Source organism: Erpetoichthys calabaricus, chromosome 5, assembly GCF_900747795.2.
Source record: "Erpetoichthys calabaricus chromosome 5, fErpCal1.3, whole genome shotgun sequence".
NCBI lineage: Eukaryota > Metazoa > Chordata > Cladistia > Polypteriformes > Polypteridae > Erpetoichthys > Erpetoichthys calabaricus.
This window is the reverse complement of record NC_041398.2, coordinates 203908666-203932240: the sequence shown is the minus strand read 5'-3', so window position 1 is coordinate 203932240 and position 23575 is coordinate 203908666. Positions and strand designations below refer to the sequence as shown.

Genomic DNA, 23575 nt, shown 5'->3' with positions numbered 1-23575 from the left:
CCCATATTAACTCCTTAACTAAAGATATATCTTATACCACCTACATAATATGGCCTGTCTCTCCCCTTCACTTACTTTCCATGATGCAGAGGTCCCAGTTCATACTTTTGCTGCTGGTCTCCTTGCCAAAATGTTTAGTCTTTCACAATTTATCCATAAATCAGCAGCCAGGCTACTCACCCATGGCAGGAAATCTTTATATATTACTCCTGTTCTTTTCCAGATACAGTGGCTAACTGTAATAATTCATATTCAATTTAAAATAAGAAATTAAAATCTGATGACCACACAAGATTGTTCCTAACTTAATGTGTGACACAACTAGCAATGAGCAGCAAAACCATAATTTGACTGCTTCCATAAAAAACAACTACAAGATGGTGGTGAAATGACATCAAAGGCATAATGGAAAATTAAAAAATATAAGTAGATACACAGAATATCATTGATATCAAATGTCTAGGAAAGCATTCATGTCAAAGATCTTGAACAACAGTGTCAGGTGAACGTCTAGGTTTTACGCAAGATAATACTTCTAAGATAATTCTTTCAGAAGTATTATTGAAAATATTTAGTTATGTTTAAAGAAATACATATGGATCATCTGCTTAAAAATTAATTTGCATTTTTTAGTTATAGTTAAATTTAGAATTTTACAGTAAATAAACTTCATAAGCAATGCATAAATATAATGGAGTGAGAGAGGTTGATGGCTGTTCAATAAGAAGGACAGAATCCAATTACTGTAAAAGTAATTTTATTTACTTTCAGAACAAAACCTCAAACGTTAATGAAGTCAATCTTAGTATACAATGTGTAAAGCCTGTGACTTTAATTAGTATTTTTAAATTAACAGAATGAATACTTAAAAGATCAAACAAAATTAAATGCTGTTACACAGAGTATGAATTATTTACAGTAACATTGACAATGACCCTGAAGAGAAAAGGTTTTTGCCATCCTTTAAAATTATGAATGCTCAGATCTTCATACATCCATTTCATTGTTCCTTTTGTTCTTCCGGTTACTCTGCAGATTAAAAAAAATATATAAAACCTTTAACACAGATTTTTTTTTTTTAAACATATAAGTGAACAGCAGTAGTTTGGCTTTCAGGTATTTCCTTTTTTAATTCAACGTTTTTAGGTGGTGACAAAACAAGGAACTTGTGACTAGTGACCGGTAGTCAGTAGTTGAAACTGCTTTGTCCTGCTGTCTGTGGAAAGAAGGCTTTAATACTGGAAGAGTGCGCGGCACTTATGGCTGTAAGCGCAAAAGACAGATGTGAAAACCTGACAACTTGCATGCTTAAATGCTTCTATGTATACATGCATTCTTCAATGGCTATTGTATATATAATTGTATGCTTACGTAACTTGTTATTGAATTAAATTACATATTTAAGTAGAAAATACTTCCTTATACACAATATTTTGTCTTTATTGGGAAGTAGGTTTCCTTGCTTTTTTGTACCAAGAACTTTAACTGTCAAGGTTGCTCTAAACCAAGTAACATATGCTTGGCTACAATATTGTCTACAAACTAGACAAAAATGCCAAAAATACCTAAAGTTTACTGCATAATGGAGATGGAGGAAATGGTACACGTGCCTGCATGCCGAAATTTAGCAGGACAATGAATGCAGTAATATGGCTATAACCACACATATCTGCAGTAGCCTTAAAATCCACATTCTGTATGCAAGTTGGAGTTAACAGAATGTGCTTATTACTATCAACATATACATACTGTACATACATGTGGCAAATAAGACAGTAATGTAAATATTCCATCCATCCATTTTCCAACCCGCTGAATCCAAACAGGGTCACGGGGGTCTGCTGGAGCATTTCAAAAATTAAATTAATTAATTAATTAAATTATAAAGCACTTTGGCCACAGCATTCCTATGTTGTTTTAAATGTGCTATATAAATAAATTGACATTGACATCTAAAGTTTTTATTAAAAAGTCTGAATAAAAATAAAATTGTTTAATACTGGAATTTCAAATACCGGTAATAAAAATATATTCAAGCAGATTAAAATATTGCAAGGAAAATAATGATGAACAGCTTAGCTCTTTAAACAGTATCAAAATGTCTGGACAGTTGAAACACTGTAAGCCTTCGCCTTATACAATTTCTCGTATTAGGAATTTGTTAGTTTTCGCATACCCCTTGGGGTCAGAGCGCAGGGTCAGCCATTGTACAGTGCCCCTGGAGCAATTACAGGTTAAGGGTCTTGCTCAAGGGCCCAGCAGAGTAGGATCTCTTTTGGCAGTGACAGGGATTCAAACCGGCAACCTTCGGGATACCAGCTAGGGAATCCATTCCCGGTCGGGTTTAACCATTCCCAGGAATTCGGGAATACTGGGCTCCCGAGGATGACACAGTGCACGGGCTTCTCACATGTAAACGGTTTTAGAACGACCGACACTTATTTTTAATAAAACTACTGCAATATGTTGTCACAAATAAAAGACTAACCTCATCTAAGTCATAAGTACATGTATCTTTAGTTGCTGTAATAAGAGCATAGAAAGCACAACATGTCTAGCGTGCGGTCGTCCAGGCGAGAGCGCACCTTCGTGCAGCGCCGCTGAGAAAGCACGCTCTGCCTCCACTGAAGTAGGCAGCACAGTCATCAAATACTGATACACTTGTTCTAAACAACGCCTGCGCTTGCTGTTGCTCTGAAACACCGCCATTTCAGCTTTTACTGATGCATCCAGTTTCTCGTCATCATTCTGCGATGGTAAGTTTCTTGGCACAGATAATGCGGATGCAACAGACTGACGCATTGCAATTTCAAGTTGCTGTTCAAAGCTGTCAACAGCATAGACGTCAATGAACTCTGCCCCGTCCCGGCATTCATGAGCTGCACTTTTACATGCTATATATGCAAGCTTGGCCGTTCCCGTTTTCCCAGGAATTACAGCAGTTTAATTCCCGGGAATGAAAAGTGTCCAGGAATGGATTCCCTAATACCAGCACAGATCCTTAGCCTCAGAGCCACCACTCCGCCCATAACTTGTGTTCATTTCTCCATCTATTTTGTAAACCTGCTCATCCTTATATTAGGTTACAGGGAAACAATCCTGGCAGTACTGGACACACAATGAACCAACCCTGACCCGAACACCAGTATAATAATGCAATTACAATATAATAATATATAATAATGGAAAATTAAAATGTAATTATAAAATGTGCACTCTGTGGCAACTGCTACAAGTATTAATAGAGGGGAAAATTAACTTGTAAAATATCTCATCCAAAATAAAAATAGCCAAGCAACAACAACTAGTCCACAGACAAAAACATATGTCAGGATATTTAACTGTACAACTATGCAAGGTATGATTACTAAAATGTAATAGTCTTTAGAAAAGTCTTCTTCTCATGCTTTAGCACTATTTACTGCATAAAAGGCTACAGATAAGCCTCCAACATTTGCTTTTTATTAGGATTAAAATGATGTTTATATATTGTATAACTAATTTCAAATAAAAAAAGTTATGAGCAATTAAAAGCAAACTGTGACACAAGCCATACATCCTACAAACACTTTACATTAAAATGAGAATGTCAAGATTAATTTTACTGTAATCAATAAGGAAAAAAAAGACTTTGCATTACTTGATGTTTTGGTTGCTCAGACTGCAAACCCTTCACTTTAGATTTTTCTTGTTCAAGTGCTGCATGTAATGACGTGACCTATGAAAAATAAAATTACATTTGCATGCTGATGTTTTTGCTTGAACACAACTTAATGCAATGAACAATAAATATAAAATTACATTTCCATTTTTCTTTTCTTTTTTACAAGTATCTGTCTATCTTGGATATGTAGAGCTTTACACCAATTTGAAAATAAAGAGTCTATGCATTATACAAGCAAAGGATGCTATTCCATCTGTCCAAGTTTCCTTAAAAACAGTAAGTTCACAGAATAGTGAAAGGCTATCCTATATACAGATAATTCATAAGGTTTTATCTTCATGGTAGAATAATGGTAGAGTATATTTTTTTGAAAAGTATAATATGCACTTTTTTGTAAATTCCCAAGATTTTAATGAAAGGCATTTCTATTTTCAGTGTGAAGATTAACAAACTAAAAATGCTAAAATATTTGAAGCCTTGTTTTTTTTTTTTTTCTTCTCTTCAAAGAATGACTAAAGCAGGACTGAGCATCAAGCCACACACTCTTAGCCCCCCAAAATATGCCACAAAACTTGCAAAGTGTAACATCTTAAGTTATTTATGGATATATATGTACATACACACACAAACACATAAGTAACTATGTGTGTACATGCACACGCATCCATACATAATAACTTAAGATGTCACACACAAGTTGTGTGGCATTTGTGTGTTCCAGTAACTTGCAGGGCGGCACGGTGGTGCAGTGGCAGTGCTGCTGCCTCGCAGTTAGGAGACCCAGGTTCGCTTCCCAGGTCCTCCCTCTGTGGAGTTTGCATGTTCTCCCTGTGTCTGCGTGGGTTTCCTCCGGGTGCTCCGGTTTCCTCCCACTGTCCAAAGACATGCAGGTTAGGTGCATTGGCGATCCTAAATTGTCCCTAGTGTGTGCTTGTTGTGTGTGTGTGTGCTCCCTGCCCAGGGTTTGTTTGCACCCTGTGCTGGCTGGGATTGGCTCCAGCAGACCCCTGTGACCCTGTAGTTAGGATATAGCAGGTTGGATAATGGATGGAGTAACGTGAAGGAAGTCTGTTTTCATAGTTAAGACTTTTTTCCTTTTCCATACCCTGCAACTAGCTATTTTTCACTTAGTGGGGCTACTGACATTTCCTGCCTTCCTTATTCCTTTTTACATTCTGGCTTGTATTCAGTTGTAATGACGCAAAACAACGTTTCCACATGTATCAGTACGAACAGATCTGTAATTTGATTTCACAAGTTTCAGAGCAGAAAAAATGATTCAAAAACATACGTTGAATGGCAAAAGTTTCAGTGCTGCCTTGTTTGACAGCAGGGTATTTTTCAATCAGTTTTTGTTTTCCAAAACTCCAGTGTGCCTTCCCTCATTACAGATTTCAGTCTGTCATCAAAAAGTTAAATAATCTGTATTTTAAGATGGGGCTTCATCTATCACTACACAGAATTTCAAGCAGTCCGATTCAGAAGTGAATGGGTCAATGAGGAACACAATCAATGGCCTTTCCAGCTGTAGATCATGGAATCTGTCCTAAAAACTCCACTAAAGAATTTTGAGAAGTATAACATACCATGCAGTACTCACTCAGCGGCTTCACTACTTGCATTTAATACCAAGGGAAACGTGTTAGTTCTCTCTTTTGAAAATGTATCTTGAAGAGCCCAAGTTTATTAACAAAGCAAATTCATTTACGCCAGATCAGGCAGACTCTTCAGTTTCCCTTGTAGATTCAGGTTCAGTCTGTCTAAATGACAGCATGTTCAACAAAATTGACAAATCTAAAATCCATTGCCTGTAATGGAGCTCAGAATAGTGTTTGTGTTTCTTCACAAAGAACTGATTTACTGTGTCCAAAAGTTCAAAAAACATGAATACACCGCCCTTTTGAAAGCCACCCCACAGTGCAGTGGAGTGGCAGATCTTTGGGAAAGTCTTCATACTCTTCCATAAGCTCAGCAATGAGATTTTTTGAGCAGTCTGTAATTGAGAGAATATGTACAAATAAAACTGTCATCGCCAACATGGGTGTCATTAAGTGGTCTAAATTCAGGTCTTCAGACACCAAGTGCTCTTGATGGATGATGCAGCGTGAAGTCCAAAATGGTTGAAACCTCTCGTTTTTCACAGTCCCATAGGGCCATTCACAAATCCAATCATAGATGACACTTTCTCCATAGCTGCTGCTCCAAATTTTGGTAATGGAAAGATTGATTTCTCAAAAATGCTCAACAGTTTCTCTTTTATATCCATGACAGAGGTATATTCTTAAAAAAAAAACAAACTATCAAGTAGTTATTTTATTTCACACACTTCTTACACAAACCTTACAAATATTACCAACTGTGGCTTGTCTGATCAACATGAGGCTCATCCAAAGCAAAGGATGAAATGCCTTCATTTCTCAAGATCAGAAAACTGTGTTTCAACTGCATTATTTATCTTAGATATTTGGTGTTCAACCGTTTGTCATGCTTGAAGATCTGATACCATTCACTTAAAATTGCTATGACAAACACATCACTGATGGCACCTTACCTAAATTTGCATTCTCTGTCTGCATGACTTTTTAGGGTGAACTAAGTTCCATGTCAACGGATACGAAGCAAGTGTTACTATCTCGGAGTGTCTGGTAACCCTTTGGAAGAACTGAGTTTGTTTGAATGACTATAGTATCAAATTATTTTGCTTGTTTTTCTAAAGTTCAGTACCAATTCCTGGTTGATCTGGAGGTTTGAAACCTTAAAATGTGACAACGTCTGGCATATCAAGCATAAAGGTTTTCCATTATGTTCCACAAAAAATAAAAATCCTCCCAAACTGTTAAAAATATTTTGTGATCCATCCATCCATCCATTTTCCAACCCGCTGAATCCGAACACAGGGTCATGGGGGTCTGCTGGAGCCAATCCCAGCCAACACAGGGCACAAGGCAGGAAACAATCCTGGGCAGGGTGCCAACCCACCGCAGGACACACACAAACACACCCACACACCAAGCACACACTAGGGCCAATTTAGAATCGCCAATCCACCTAACCAGCATGTCTTTGGAATGTGGGAGGAAACCGGAGCGCCCGGAGGAAACCCACGCAGACACGGGGAGAACATGCAAACTCCACGCAGGGAGGACCCGGGAATCGAACCCAGGCCCCCAGATCTCCCAACTGATCATCTTCATATTTATGCTTAGCTTTATTCTTCTTAGATCCCAACATGACGTCTTAAGTCAATGATTGACAGTTCATGACAATTACCATGGCAAAAACATTACCTTTTTTCCTGAGATCAGTACTTATATTTGAGCACTAGTTTAAATGCATAATGAAAGCTACACATGTGTGAACAAAATTATAATTGAAAATAAAAACTACATGATGTTAAATGGACAGCTGCACATGGAGTTTATAGGTAAGGAGCTGCCAAAGGCTCACTAGTCTCAGAATAGACTTACAGTATAAAGCATATTTGCTGTACCTGTAATGAAAGTTCCTGCTTGATGTTTAGCAGCTCATCAACCTGCAGAAGTATTTCTGCTTTATCCTTCACTGAAATAAGGAAATGAAAGCTTTGATGAATCAGAAATAACAGTTGCAATAAATCAGTCATATTTGTGAAATTCACTCCTCTCCAAGAGTAACAGAAAATTGTGAACAATTAAGAGTGAGATTAAATATGCACCAGATGGCAAAGATGCAAAAAAAAAAAAAAAAAAGACATTAAAATAATAAAATTTAATACTCACTTTCCCCTTGCTGAAGCATTTTCAGCAGCTGTGCATTTCTTGCCTTCACCTCCTTATATTTAGTCTTAACATAAATAAGAATATACTATTAGTATCAAGTTATATGCATCTTAGTAGGAAAAATAAAGCACTTATACATATTAATGCTCGCACATTTATTTCACAATAATCGGACAATGTACTTTCAAGTCAACCTTGTAAACTCTTCAAAACTGTTTGAACAGACAGGTTTTTGCAAAAAAAAAAAAAAAAACTGCCGTTAATTTATGGTGTACATTTTTTTATTATACTATGACAAACATGCATTTTTTCACAAAACTACAACAATATGGCAATAACTAAATGAGTATCAAGCCTTTAAACAATATGTCAAATGAAAACATGTTTCAATAAAATAAATTATAAAAATCTTCACTTATTGTTTGCTTTTTGATTTAGACTAAACAGGTTTAAGAACATTAGGAAAATTACAGTTTCAGATGAGCAAATCTTGTTGCTCTTCCTTGCCATAATGAACTGATAAATTTGCATAGCTTCTGAACTAAAACAATGTAAAGTAGTGCAGCAATCAGAATCTGTCCATTAGGTGGCACTGTCTGAGAAAAAGTCTTGTATATTTATTATGCACATGCAGCATACAGTCAGGATATATAGATCTACGTACACTAATATCAGAATTGGACCACTCATAAAATTAATTTGAACAGTCCCAAAAAATAAAATCCTTCAAACCTCAAAATGTAGGACCAAGCTATGAAGAGTTCCATTTCAAATACACATTCAGTGTAAAATAAGAACAACTTAAGTTTTGGGATGAAACTTCACAAAAAATATTCATTAGGACTCTACAGTAAACAACATTCACAGAGAAAAATACACACAATTCAGAGAGCTTTGTTTTCACAGAATGTGTTATATAGTAACTAGGGGGCTTCGCTCGCCAACCCCCGTGTTTGGCTAATCTGATATACAATGTACATTTTTTTTTTCTTTGGAATTGTTTCAATTTCATTATTTGCACTTTTACTTTAAAGCTTCATTAAAAACAATTTTGTTTGGAGACACATTGTGACAATGCCTGTAAGTGAATATTGTTTCTGTTTCTCTATAAATAATCTGACTTTTTCAGATACTCATAGCGTATGGTTCATCATTGTGTAAATCCATGTTTTGTGCATTGAATGATGCCAATGCGAAAAGACTTTGTTGTGTACTCTTTGCCTTTTATTTGTGACCCTGATTTGTCCTGGTATTTTTTCAATTACACCTGGCTGTGATGATTAATCACCTTTTGTTTGCGGTAATGCTATCGTTTCTATCTTTTCTCTGATACTGTAGCGAATGACATGATAAAGTGTCATAAATGTTTTACTTGAACAATCGCCGACTTCCTAACCCCAAACACAACGTTCTAGCACCCTCTCCAATGCCCCCTCTTACCGTATCAATCAATACCCCGCTATCAGTCTTCCGTGCTGTACTCCGCCCTCCCTCTATTGGACCTAACAGTCACGTAAAACCAAACAGCCCTCAACCTGGCTGGGACGCTACAATACTTTTGGTGTTTACTGCTTTCATATTCTGTACCTTCGTCTGCATGTGTATCGCGCCATCGTTTGTTGGAGCCTTTCGAATTCCACCGCTTTCATAATCTCTTATCTGCTTTTTTCACGTTTCACTCTGGTGCGGGGGGCTGAATGTTCTTTTTTGTGTGTCTGTGTCGTCACCTATGGGCGCGTTGCCTCATTTCTTATTTACGTTAGGTGCTTATTTACGTCAGTTGAGCTCCTTTGCTTTTGAGCCGTGAGGCGTGGTGGGTTTGACTATGCTGTGGTTTACGGATGTCTCGGGACTCCGTACTTTGTGAGATTTGACTGTGGGGTGGGACGCCGAGGCCTCTTGCGTTTGTCTGTGAGTACTCAAATTATTGTATTACTGTGATGTGATGATTCACATATGCTGTGGACGACTTCCTAACCCCAAACACAACTTTCTAGCACCCTCTCCAATGCCCCCCCTTACCGCATCAATCAAAACCCCGCTATCAGTCTTCCGTGCTGTACTCTGCCCTCCCTCCATCGGACCTAACAGTCACTTAAAACCAAACAGCCCTCAACCTGGCTGGGACGCTACAATACTTTTGGAGTTTACTCCTGTCATATTCTGTACCTTTCTCTGCATGTGTATCGCGCCATCGTTTGTTGGAGCCTTTCGAATTCCACAGATTTCATAATCTGTTATCTGCCTTTTTTTCTCTCCAACGCCTTTGGGTTTCTACTCACCGTAATGTCCTTATACGCTTTATATGTGCTGAGAGCACATGATCTGAGTTTACTACACGACTGAGTGTTTTTTGATGGGTGAGCTCTTATATGATATCCTTTGTAAGTAAGGCGTGTCTTGCAAGAATGTCGTGTTCCATGATTCACATATGCTGTGGAGTCCGTATCTCTGGGGCTTTTGTACCATCTCGGGGGTCCGCCTGCGGTGTGTTGGACGTGCGTTGTAGGCGCCCGGAACCTTCCGTACTATGTCGGGTTTGACTATGCTGTGTGGTGTGGATGGTTAGGGTTCCGTATTGTCTGTGCTCGTCGTGTGTTAGTTAGTTGAGCTCTTTCGTTTTTGTGTCTGCGGTGTTTTAGACGTGCGTTGTAGGCGCATGCAACTTCCGTACTATGTCGGGTCTGACTATGCCGTGTAGTGTGGGCGTGTACGCTTCGGTACTCCTCCATCTGGTCTCGTGTCTGTGTGCACTTCCGTACTCCTCCATCTGGACTCGTGTCTGTGTGTTCAGCGCCTGCGCACTATGTCTCCTGGCTCCATCGCCGTGCACCTGCGTCTGTGCCTTCTGGTTTAGCGAGAGACCTGCGTCCATGCCATCCGGTTTACCATTCTCGGTTAGTAATATGGATATGATCTTCTTCACAAAGTTGGTTTAAATGAGAGGTGGAAAAACAAAAACAAAAGACTATTAAAAATTGAATTATTCAAATTAAAACTGAAAAAATATTTATGTTGTAGACCAGGGGTCGGCAACCCGCGGCTCTGGAGCCACATGCGGCTCTTCAGCCTCCTTGCAGTGGCTCCCTTTGGCCTTGACAAAAAAATAAAAACCATGAAAATGAATAATGGCAATTTCTTAATTTAACTTGTATTTTTATATATATATATGTTTATTTACTACTACTACTACTGTTATACATTTTAACATCTAATTTAGAGAGTTTAATTCTGCGTGGACAGAAGCATTTGCCTTCACCGCCAACGACGCTGGCTTACCGGTGTGCTTAATATGTGGCGATAAATTATCGAACAACAAAAAATGTAACGTTGAAAGACATTTTCAAAACAAGCTCTCAGCATTCACTGAAAAATACCCAAGTGAAGATAAGCGAAAGAGAGCAATTTCAGAACTGCAACGGAAAGCTGAACAGAGCAAACATACTTTCAAAAAGTGGATCACTTCTACACAGTCAACTACAGCTGCTAGTTTTGTGGCAGCTCAAGAGATCGTAAGGAGGGGTAAGCCATTCACAGACGGAGAATACATGAAAGAATCGTTCATAAAAATATCAGAGCATCTATTCTCCGACTTTAAAAACGGGAAATTGTTCAGAAAATGCAAGCTGCATTTAGAGAAAGATTCAGTGAGTTCAGAAAGGAAAAAACAGACTCTCTCCTTCCCTGTCACACCCCTGGACATCGACCCATCTCTGCTGAACACATCCGCATTCACAGGAGTAAGCCCCATCTAGAAATTGAACTGGACGACATAGCAGATAAAGATTAATGGGTGTCCAAGTTCAAATGCCTGACAGCGGATCTTGAAGAAGTCACCCGTCAGAAGGCTACTCTCGCTAAAGAGCACAAATGGAGTGATATTGAAAACCTCCCCAAACCCGACAAATTTGTTTTCGACACATGGAGTGCCATTCCCGAAACGTATATGAACATGAAAAAATATGCATTTGGAGTCCTGTCCATCTTTGGCTCAACATACTTAAGTGAGCAAGTTTTCTCAAGCATGAACTTCATAAAGTCCAAATATCGCTCCTGCCTCACACATGAGAGCCTGCAGTCCTGTGTGAAGGTCAAAGTCACATTGTACAGCCCCGACATAGAGATGATCAGCAGCGAACTTCAGAAACAGAAGTCACTTTAAACAGGTGACAACAATAGCATTTAATAGGCTATTATTTTTCAGAAAAACAAAACACATTCATTTCGGACCCGGAGCTGATGTAGGTTTTTTTGTATGTTCAGGTGTTTCAGTTGATTCAGCACACTGAAATGGAATTTGATGTTTACTTTTTTAAAGCTGCTAAGCTACAGCTAAATGTTTTATTTATATTAAAGTGGGCTAGTTTTTATTTTAATTTTACACAGGTATAGGAAGGACCCAAATAGGCCTGCATAGTTCAATTTAATTTATTTCAAAGTAGCCCTACACATGCACACTGCACTTCTGTTTGTTGTATTCCGTGGTTGTAACATGTAAAATCTAAAAAAAGATTAAAACTTTTAAAAGTTTATAAGCTGTGTTATGTTTTGCGGCTCCAGACTATTTTTCTTTGGAGGAAGGGGGGGGGCAAAATGGCTCTTTTGATAGTGAAGGTTGCAGACCCCTGTTGTAGACCATTCTTAAATCTCCTGATATCATAGGACTACATAGAATTCTCTCTAAAATGAATCACTGTTTACAGGGCTTCAAACTGTGACTAAAATCGTCACAAATGTGACCAAAAATAGGCTTTGGCAGCTGCCTGCCCGCTGCTTCCTAACACACAGCAATGTCACAAAGTCTGCCTTAAGATTATGTTATATTACATGTTATTGTCATTTTATTGGGTTGCTCTGTGATTGACAACGGACAGTGAACTTTGTTAAAATGGCATCGATAAACGCTACTTTGTTATTTGTTACTTCAGTCATTTTGATGTGCACTATATATTGTTATCAATAATTCTTCAACAGGAGGCCATCAACAAAGAAACATGGATAATACAATTTAATGAGAAAAAATAATTTTTATAAGAAATAATTTAAGTTCTATCAAAAATAAATAAATAAATAAAATCCCTTGCCTGTCATCACCACCCCTTTAAATTGGTGAAGGATCTCATTTTCACAGCAGGTATCATTATCCTTTATTATATCATTATCTTTTTCCTGTATATTAAATGCACAGTTGACCATGACAGATTAACACTGATAACTGTGTACACTGTGTAGTTAAAATGTTGCATGGTGTCTTTAATAACCTTATCAGGCAGTCTTCTGTTGCACGTTCATATCTACTTTGCCCCTCCATTCCTTGCACTAGAGGGGATACTCAATTCTATAGCTGTGGAAATGCATGATATCTGTAAGCTGCATGAAAAATGCAAAATGAACACCGGACAGCCAAAATTGTTCAAAATGTATTCTACGTGACTGTTGGCAGTTTCCTATATCAATTTCATATTTAATGTGCCTCTCCATTCTATCCACTTTAGGGGACGCTCATTTTCCACAGTTGAGTCGTCTTATTGAAATGCTCTTCTGTTTACAAAACGAACACTGGACAGCTAAATTTGAGATAAATCTACTTAAAAGTATAAAGGAAGTCTTTTGTTGCTTTTTTCTCTACGATGCCCTTTTGTCCTAACCACTGGAAGGGACATTAATTACCCCAGCTGGAACAGAGCTTTAAAAATGTGTGCCCCCTGTGTGCTACTTACAAAATGAACAGCGAACAATTCTTCAAAATGTATTTTACAAGGTTGTAGAAAGTCTTCTTTATCACTTTCCTGTCTGATGTGGCTTTCTGTCTCATCCATGGCAGTACTAATTTCCACAGATGGAGCAGAGCTGTAGAAATGTGTGCCCCCACCTTCTTTGACTTTGTCTCAAAGTGTAGTAGCTATTGACAGATGTGTTGTCACAATCAAGGGGACATCAGACAGTTCATTAAGGAATGGAAAATTGCAGGAGTTTGTTCAGCACACTGGGCTAGAATCACTTTGCTCAGCATAAAAATATGGTGCCCCAGAATAACACACAGATCTCAGACAGACTGAAAACTAAAAAGCAAGGAAAGTCACAGAGTAGTACCAATACAGGCATTACCTTTCAGAATATTCAACTGAAAGTCACAAGTCTCACAGACTTTAGAGATAACCTTCAATTGCATACTGAGAAAACAGTGGAGGTTGAAGCCAAAGAACTGTGAAGCCAGTTTGAAAATATGAGGGGTAATACAAAGCAAGGAAGCTCAAATGGGTCTGAGATCATTTGTTGCTTCTCAATCTTTTATCATGATTCATAGCCAGATGATTTAAGCGCTTTTGGGGAAATTGTGACTGACACTTTAACTGGTATCTAGACGGCTTGTTGAAGAATGCATATGCTGTCAAGGCAGAATTCAATGGCAAATTCATATCTAACATAGTGGAGATTGATAAAAATTCTGATTACAGGCCAATTCTCAGACAAGTCTTACAGCAGTTTGTGGGAAATAGCTTTATTGCACAGATTTCCACAATATTCTACATCTTGTCAAGATCATGCTTTTTCTGCTTATTTCACCAGCTCAGTGTGAATGTGGCTTTTGAGTACAGAACACAATAAAATCAAAAGTGCAAAACTTAATGTCTCAACCTTGGAGGATTTAGTCATAATCAGCAGAAAAGGCCCATCACTTTTGCAGTTTCCTGAGCTCTGTGTCAAAGCTATTGGCTCCTCATTTTTTTCATTTAGGAGCCAATTGCTCCTTGAAGTGAATTTCTGTCTGGATTGCCATATTTAGAAAAAGAAAAAAAAAACAGACAACTTCTAGCATTATCCTAAGGTTTCAGAAAAGAATATTTATTAACTGACTTACCTCCCACTCAGTGATAACACACTTTAGTCTTTCTATTTCCAAATCCTTTTTCTCAAGTTCATATTTAAGTTGCTCTGCTCGTACATCCTGTTTTGAAAGGTTTTGGAAACAAATTAGGAAAAAAGTGCAAAATAATAAAAATCAAATTAACAAAATATATATTTTCCCCATATCATTCATCTAGCCATTTTCTGAGCCATGAACAACATACAGTATATCTTCAAAAACATTCATATTAAAGTTAGACTAGAGGCAGGTGGGTTCCTAAGTAAGTAGGTTGAACATTTAAAACAATGTAGCAGACCTAAATCAGAATTTCTTCTATATCCAACTCACATTTCCAATGAGTTTAACCGTCAAAGATAAGGAAGTGAACAGTGTAATAAAAAACAAAGTCAGCACTGATAAACTGCAGCATGATTCAGGATCTGCATCTTATTTTATATAACAAACTGTTGTGTATTACTGGTTTAAAATTCAGCAAATTTTCAACATCACATACTCCCACATAGACAGTAAAGATGTCTGAAATTAGGAAACAGGTTTACATTTTAAACAATAATACCATATTGTTCAGCTGTAAGAAGTGATCTGAATATTAATCAAGATTGGTAGCACTCCTTTAAAATGCATTTTATTTAATGCCCAAACAAATATTTAGTAAAATTTCAGCAAACTGGCCCAAACTTTCTTTACTCTGATTAATCCAAGGCCAAATCCAGGGCAGTTGTGTTTTTCCCACTAAAGAAACCATACCCAATTCTGAAATATCTGGGAAAGACAAAAAAATAAACACTAGCCACCACAGCCTAGTAACACTTGTGTGTGTCAGTCCTGCTAGGAAGGGTTACAGAGTGCAGATTTACATATTGTATTATAATTACATTGGTACTGAGAAAATTGACAATTTTTTTTAGTTCCATGTTGAAAAACAGTCAATCACTGAATACTCTAGTCTAGTGGATCCTACGTTCATTACTGGAGGATACCTGTGGCTATGGGTTTTTACTCCAACAACTAGTGTTTTTATTTCACAATCAGTGCATCATTCTTGGTTTTTACATCTCATTATTTAGTGCGCTATTCTTTTTTTTACGATCCTATTCCAAGAAATTCTGAAATAATTTGTGCTTTGCCAAAATTTTAAACGCATAACTTTCCAGTGCAATTTACTTTTAATTCATCAGTTTCTATTGAGTTTGTTCCCTTACTTGTACCAAATGACAACAACACTGAATGCTAAAGGGGAACAATTATTTTAGTGCCATACTCACCTATCTGCTCATTTGCAAGAAAGGCTTCTTAATGAATATACATGTGAAAAAGGCAGAACACTCATCCCCCTTAGCCTTCAATATTATTTGCACACGTGTCTACACTGTTACTAGTAATCAGCATTTTGACACAACTAAGCGAGAAAATGCGACAGAAACAGGTAAATTAAAGAAAAATGGCAAAAAAAACAAACATTTAAACCTAAGGCAAATATGAATATTTATAAACATCTCAGAAATATACGTAAAGCTGATAAACAATTAAATCATTTAAAAGTAAGAATGACACAGTGATTGTGAAATAAGAGCCTTCAACACGGGTGTCCCCAAAACTTCAAAAACATTGTCAAATGACATTGCTACTACTCAAAATGTATATTTAATGTATTACAATCAACTGTTAATGACTTCCAAACAAGTCAAATGGGATTAGAACATTAGAATAATTTTGATGAGAACAGCCCTTCCACCCAACAAAGCATACCAATTCTCTCAACTAATTTCTCCAATATAACATCAAGTCAGGTTTTAAAAGGTCCCTGAAGCCCTGCTGTATACCACACTACTTGGTAATTTATTCCACATGTCTATGATTCTTTGTGAAGAAAAAGTTTAATATTTCTGCTAAATTTATCTTGTATATAAACGTCTACATGTGGAAGTGTGTGTGTGTGTGTCTGTCTGGCCTGGAAGTGCAAGGCTACAGCATGAAGCTCAAAGAAGGGCCCAGAAGTGCGAGGCTACAGCATAAAGGTCAAAGAAAGTGACTCTGTCACCAAAGTGAAACCACCAAGAAAAGAAACAAATTTGCTTAGCTGCTAATATCCAAGCGAGGCGAGCACATCAGCAAAATGAAACCGCCGAGAAAAGAGGATCCTCACTTAGCCGCTAATGCACAAACAATGCGACTGATTTCACTTAGCCGCTAATGCACAAACGATGCGACTGATTTCACTTACCCGCTAATGCACAAACGATGTGACTGATTTCACTTAGCCGCTAATGCACAAACAATGCGACTGATTTCACTTAGCCGCTAATGCACAAACAATGCGACAGATTGATTGAAGTGCCAGAATCCATGATTTCTAGGAGCCCGGGCTTTTTACAGCACACACAGCTAGTACTTAATAAGTTTCCAACAGTGTCCCTGATATTATGGTTGAACTCATTTTAATTTAACAGCCTGGACCTACTGTGCTTATTCATTTCATAATTCTAAAAACTTCATTCATGTCACCCTTTACTCTCTATTCGCTTAAACTGAAAAGGATTAGTGGTTTTAATTTTTTCCTGTCATTTTCCCCATACCTTGCAGTCCTGGAATCAGCCTAGTTTCTCCTCTCTAGACTTTTTCTAGTACTGTTGAATTACCCATTAAACTGAAAATACAGCACATGATTTACAAGCAAGAGTATGTAAAATACAAGCAAGTCTCCTTCCACCATTTACAGTGTGGATTGTCAGAATGCCAGCACTTTATGTGTTCATTATTCATTTGTAAAGGACCACAGCACAAAATAACATAAAAAAATCTATAGGGCAGAGTGAATAGCCAATATCAAGTAAACATATTGATAGACTGAAATTTCAAACTTTACTGTGGAATTAACACCAAAGAAGTGACTACAGCAGAAAAATGAAACAGTACAACAAACAAGAAAAAAATAACTGAACATTAAGAGTAGTTGTCTTGTTGTCCAAGTATTCTGTGTGATCACTTCTTACAGCCACCACTGCTTGATACCTCTGGCACACAGAACCAATAAACCGGATTTTGTAGTTATGGGAGAATATTTTATTTCTGCAGAAGGTCTTCATGATGTTACTGGCGATTTTAAATGTGATCCAAGTCATACCAAAGGTGCCCTATGGAGTTAATATCTGGAGAGAAAGCAGAAAAAGGCAATGTATGCACACTAGCTTTCTTCATCAGGTTGGCTGTGACCAGAGCATACTGTGTGGACTGGCACTGTCCTGTTGCAAAATCAAAAGTCTAAGAAATATAAGTAGTCAGCCACTGGCAGGTTGCTTTTCTGTATTAGCTGCATGGAGGGTGTCCCTTAATATTAAGGCACTGATGTGGGCTATTTGCCAACAGCTTCTGTAGTACAGATAGCAGATATGAAACCATCTCTCTGAAAAGGAACAGCTTGATTGTGTTGATCACTTAAGAGTGAACTACATATTCATACAGACAGTCCTCTGCCCTGCCAGTCTGCTGAAACCTTGCTTACAGTCAAGAATCAGTGAATCAGTTTGATCCTTATCTGGCAGCAGTGACATATATGCCATTCATGCTTGCACTATGCTAATGGTCCCGTCCCTTGCTTCTGGTAACATTCAGGAAATTACGTAATGTAAAGAAAGCGGATTACATTTCATATATGTCTTAATGTATCCTGAGCTGTGAATAAGGTCCTCTTAAAAGTGAACTGATCAGGTATTAATCCACCTGAACTTGCTGTTTAAAAGTACATCTAAAGAATGCATGTCTTTGGCAAATTGCAATGCCTCCCTACAAAAGATATATTTCTGGTCATAGAGCTATAATAAAGTGACAAGTTTTTGTGTAAATACATAAGTAACAGTTTTGAAACACATTTCTTTTTCCTTCAGTATAAATAAATAATGTAATGTCTCCTATTTTTTGATGATAGCACCAAAACAAAATTTTTTATTTTATATATATATATATATATATATATATATATATATAGATATATAGATATATAGATAGATAGATAGATAGATAGATAGATAGATAGATAGATAAAAGTTACATATTCTAAATAGAATTTAACTTTTCTCCTCAAGTTACATACGAACTTTGTCATTTCCACCCAATAAGTGCTGTTTTATTGACTTGTTCCACTAATTCAGCCTGTATACAGATCAAATTATACAGTGCATCCGGAAAGTATTCACAGCGCATCACTTTTTCCACATTTTGTTATGTTACAGCCTTATTCCAAAATGGATTAAATTCATTTTTTTCCTCAGAATTCTACACACAACACCCCATAATGACAACGTGAAAAAAGTTTACTTGAGGTTTTTACAAATTTATTAAAATAAAAAAATTGAGAAAGCACATGTACATAAGTATTCACAGCCTTTGCCATGAAGCTCAAAATTGAGCTCAGGTGCATCCTGTTTCCCCTGATCATCCTTGAGATGTTTCTGCAGCTTAATTGGAGTCCACCTGTGGTAAATTCAGTTGATTGGACATGATTTGGAAAGGCACACACCTGTCTATATAAGGTCCCACAGTTGACAGTTCATGTCAGAGCACAAACCAAGCATGAAGTCAAAGGAACTGTCTGTAGACCTCCGAGACAGGATTGTCTCGAGGCACAAATCTGGGGAAGGTTATAGAAAAATTTCTGCTGCTTTGAAGGTCCCAATGAGCACAGTGGCCTCCATCATCCGTAGGTGGAAGAAGTTCGAAACCACCAGGACTCTTCCTAGAGCTGGCCGGCCATCTAAACTGAGCGATTGGGGGAGAAGGGCCTTAGTCAGGGAGGTGACCAAGAACCCGATGGTCACTCTGTCAGAGCTCCAGAGGTCCTCTGTGAAGAGAGGAGAACCTTCCAGAAGGACAACAATCCACCAATCAGGCCTGTATGATAGAGTGGCCAGACGGAAGCCACTCCTTAGTAAAAGGCAAATGGCAGCCTGCCTGGAGTTTGTCAAAAGGCACCTGAAGGACTCTCAGACCATGAGAAACAAAATTCTCTGGTCTGATGAGACAAAGATTGAACTCTTTGGTGTGAATGCCAGGTGTCACGTTTGGAGGAAACCTGGCACCATCCCTACAATGAAGCATGGTGGTGGCAGCATCATGCTGTGGGGATGTTTTTCAGTGGCAGGAACTGGGAGACTAGTCAGGATAAAGGGAAAGATGACTGCAGCAATGTACAGAGACATCCTGGATGAAAACCTGCTCCACAGCGCTCTTGACCTCAGACTGGGGTGACGGTTCATCTTTCAGCAGGACAACGATCCTAAGCACACAGCCAAGATATCAAAGGAGTGGCTTCAGGACAACTCTGTGAATGTCCTTGAGTGGCCCAGCCAGAGCCCAGACTTGAATCCGATTGAACATCTCTGGAGAGATCTTAAAATGGCTGTGCACCGACGCTTCCCATCCAACCTGATGGAGCTTGAGAGGTGCTGCAAAGAGGAATGGGCGAAACTGGCCAAGGATAGGTGTGCCAAGCTTGTGGCATCATATTCAAAAAGACTTGAGGTTGTAATTGCTGCCAAAGGTGCATCGACAAAGTATTGAGCAAAGGCTGTGAATACTTATGTACATGTGATTTCTCATTTTTTTTATTTTTAATAAATTTGCAAAAACCTCAAGTAAACTTTTTTCACGTTCTCATTATGGGGTGTTGTGTGTAGAATTCTGAGGAAAAAAATGAATTTAATCCATTTTGGAATAAGGCTGTAACATAACAAAATGTGGAAAAAGTGATGTGCTGTGAATACTTTCCGGATGCACTGTATGCAGAATGTTGCTCTACTTACAAGGATAACAAGCTGTTTTATAATAATGTAAATACCTGTCCAAATATATATGGTAATGTTAACCTTAAACTTTAAATGTGTACGAAGGCCAAAATTTATCTAACTATTGCTGTGAGAAACATACAATTCATCCATCCAATAATTTTCTCAATTGTGTGTTTTCTGGCAATATCTACTGAATTTGTGTCTATACCTTTGACTCGGTGTTAAAATAGTAAAAGCTTATAGTCCAACAGTGATCTGTAAGTTGTATTTCTCACGCACCAGTTCCTGGTCACTGGATGTAAAAGTATCCATTACACCCGAGCTGCTCTGCTCCCGCCGCTTCTCTTTTAATAAAATTTTGTTCACATCATCTTCTAGTCTGTTGAAAAAGCGGTCATTTTTTGAAGGCGTATTACCAGATTTCAATTCCTGTTAAAATTCAAAAGGAAGTTAAATAATGATTATGACAGCTACAGTTTGCATTTTCTACAGTTAAATTATTATTCAGATAACAACATCTAAGAATGTCTTGGAAGAGAGATTACTCAAATAAGGTCAAAAGACACATGCAAACCTGGGGGTGAGTGAAGAATTAACAATGACTGATTGATGATACATTCATAAATAATTAAATAAATGACAGTGTAACTGTATGTACATTTATTTTGCAACTTTCCTCTTACCAAAAAAAAAGTATTTTAAAATGAAAGCACAACCATCAATCATTATTTAAGAATTAAGCCATTTACAACAGCATTCAAGCCCATCTATCAATGTGTAAGAACATTCAATATAAGTGGATGTTTCTTAAAAAAGACAAACCAGTACCTGTGACTGTAGCCTAATTTCTATTTACCTTCAGACAATTGTGAATTGAGATGTTTAATTATGTATTTGAGGAACACTGCCTAAGGGGTTACAAAAGTCCATCAGTACTGAAAATTCAGTTATATGCACAAAGGTAGCTATCTAAAATACAACTGGCTTTTAAAGTGAGCTATCTTGTCTAATTTTTTGGCTACAAGCTGCTCTCTTCCTATAATCCTGAACAAATTCACCATTTTATTACATTTAACTTGCTCTGATGGGACTAATTTTTTTTTATTATTTCCAGCAAGTGACATGCATGATGCGGATGCTACATTGATACATCAGATGTCAGGTTGCCATCAAAGATTTTTTAATTTGATGTGTACTTTTCTGATATTGTTATCTTGAATAGTACACTCCTTTGAAAAAATGTTAAAATGTGCACACTGACGTACAAAAATAAGACAAAAACTAACCACAATAAAAAAAACAATTAAATATTCTATGGATTAACATTTACCACAAAATAAGTAATCCTATAAGAGTATCTTTTCCAGAAGAACAAAAAAGTTGCTGGTCACATGCCTGGTTTGTGAAAAGGCTTTCAGGTTTTTCTGAGAACAAAACAAATCGAGACGACCTGTGCTTTGTTACTTCAGTAAATAATATAAAAAATACAATGCCTTGCAAAAGTTTTCAAATATTTCTGGTAGGGAAGCATATTTGACAAAATTTTGTACTTGACAGCTAACCCCCTCTGGTCATTTAATAAATGTTTCACTTTTAAAAAGTGACACCCGGCTTAATAATACCAAAAATACAAGAATGGTTTATTATGTGTGTAAGAATGCTTAAACATTGAGAAAATTGCATCAAAACTATCTCTTTACATTACTGAAAATTATTTTATTCATTTTGGAAAGGGAGCTTATAAATTGTGTTCAGAAGTCAGTTTCTTATGTAGTCTATTAATGGTCAGAACAGCATCTGAGAACACCCACTCTGACAGTTAAAAAAATCCACTACAGGGTGAGCTGCAGTGTACTGTAATACATCCATCCATCCATTTTCCAACCCGCTGAATCCGAACACAGGGTCACGGGGGTCTGCTGGAGCCAATCCCAGCCAACACAGGGCACAAGGCAGGAAACAATCCTGGGCAGGGTGCCAACCCACCGCAGGACACACACAAACACACCCACACACCAAGCACACACTAGGGCCAATTTAGAATCGCCAATCCACCTAACCAGCATGTCTTTGGACTGTGGGAGGAAACCGGAGCGCCCGGAGGAAACCCACGCAGACACGGGGAGAACATGCAAACTCCACGCAGGGAGGACCCGGGAAGCGAACCCAGGTCCCCAGATCTCTCAACTGCGAGGCAGCAGCGCTACCCACTGCGCCACCGTGCCGCCCTACTGTAATACATGGCACATAAAAATGATCTATACTCCATTGCATCACTCACAACAAAGTTCCACCAAACTACCTCTGTAAGCAATATCAGCATTAGGCGCTTCATGAAATAGGTTTCTATGGCCAAGCAACTGCACACAAGCCTAAGATCACTATGTGTAATGCCAAGCATCAACTGAAGTGGTGTAAAGCATGTCGCCATTGAGGTCTAGGGAGTAGTAGGAATGGGTTTACTAGAGAGAGATAAATCACACTTTACTATCCGTCAGTCTGATGGATGAATCTGGATTTGGCGGTTATCGGCTGAACTGTATCTTCAGGACTGCACAATGCCTATTGTAAAGTTTGGTGCAGGAGGGATAGTGATATGGGGTTGTTTTTCAGGGTTTGAGCATGGCTGTTTGGTTCCAGTGAACAATATTGTTAATAGTCCAGCATACAAAAACAATTTAGACAATTGTGCACTTCCAACCTTGTGGCAACAGCGCTGGGAAGACCATTTTCTGTTCCAGCATGACTGTGCCACTGTACACAAAGTCAGGAAAAATAAAGATATCGTTTGACAAGTTTCGTGTAGAGGAACTCGAGTGGCCTGCAGTGGATCCGGACCTCAACACTATTGAACACCTTTTGGATGAGCTGGAAGAAAAACTGTGAGCCAGGTCCTCTCATCCAACATTGACAATTGATCTCACAAATGCTATTTTGCCTTAAGGGGCACAAACCCTCACAGACTCACTTGTGAAAAGCCTTCGCAGAAGAGTGAAGACAGTTATAGCTGCAAAGAGTTGGGGTGCAGCAACTTAATATTATGTCCATGGTTTTGGAATAGGATGTCCAACAAGCTCACATAGGTTGTGATGGTCAGGTGTCCACAAACATTTGATCATACAGTGTACATTTTAAATCCACCGCTGACTTCACGTTGCATTGTATGAGAGAAATATGCCATAAAAACCTAGGTCATGAAATTAGTGTTAAAATTAGATATCACAACGTTTATGGAATTAAAAATTATAATACATTTTATTTATATAGCATTATCTGAACAACTGCAACCACTTTGCATTTGCAGTGTAGCTTAAATATCACCTTTATGTACTGTATCTATGTAATGGTGTCTCACCGTAAAGTGTATGTCAGCCCTTACAATTCTTACAGTAAATTATCTGAACAACAATAAAATGATTAACATTCCTAGTTACAACTGATACCTACACTTCTTGTGTAAAACTTTATTTTTAAACTCACAAACACGAGTCAACAAGAA

At 37.9% G+C, this 23575-nt stretch overlaps 1 protein-coding gene across 1 annotated transcript in view; it reads right to left on the bottom strand.

Annotated features, from left to right (window-relative positions):
* Positions 1–962: 962 nt before the first annotated feature.
* Positions 963–23575, bottom strand: part of gkap1 (G kinase anchoring protein 1) — a 44412-nt gene continuing 21799 nt past the window's right edge. Inside the window, exons 7-12 of the mRNA XM_028802425.2 lie at positions 20356–20505; positions 14285–14371; positions 7423–7486; positions 7155–7225; positions 3641–3718; positions 963–1029 (exon numbers count right to left, since the gene is read on the bottom strand). Of these exons, the coding sequence (XP_028658258.1) occupies positions 988–1029; positions 3641–3718; positions 7155–7225; positions 7423–7486; positions 14285–14371; positions 20356–20505 (492 nt within the window). The 3' untranslated portion in view covers positions 963–987. The remainder of the gene's footprint in view (positions 1030–3640; positions 3719–7154; positions 7226–7422; positions 7487–14284; positions 14372–20355; positions 20506–23575) is intronic.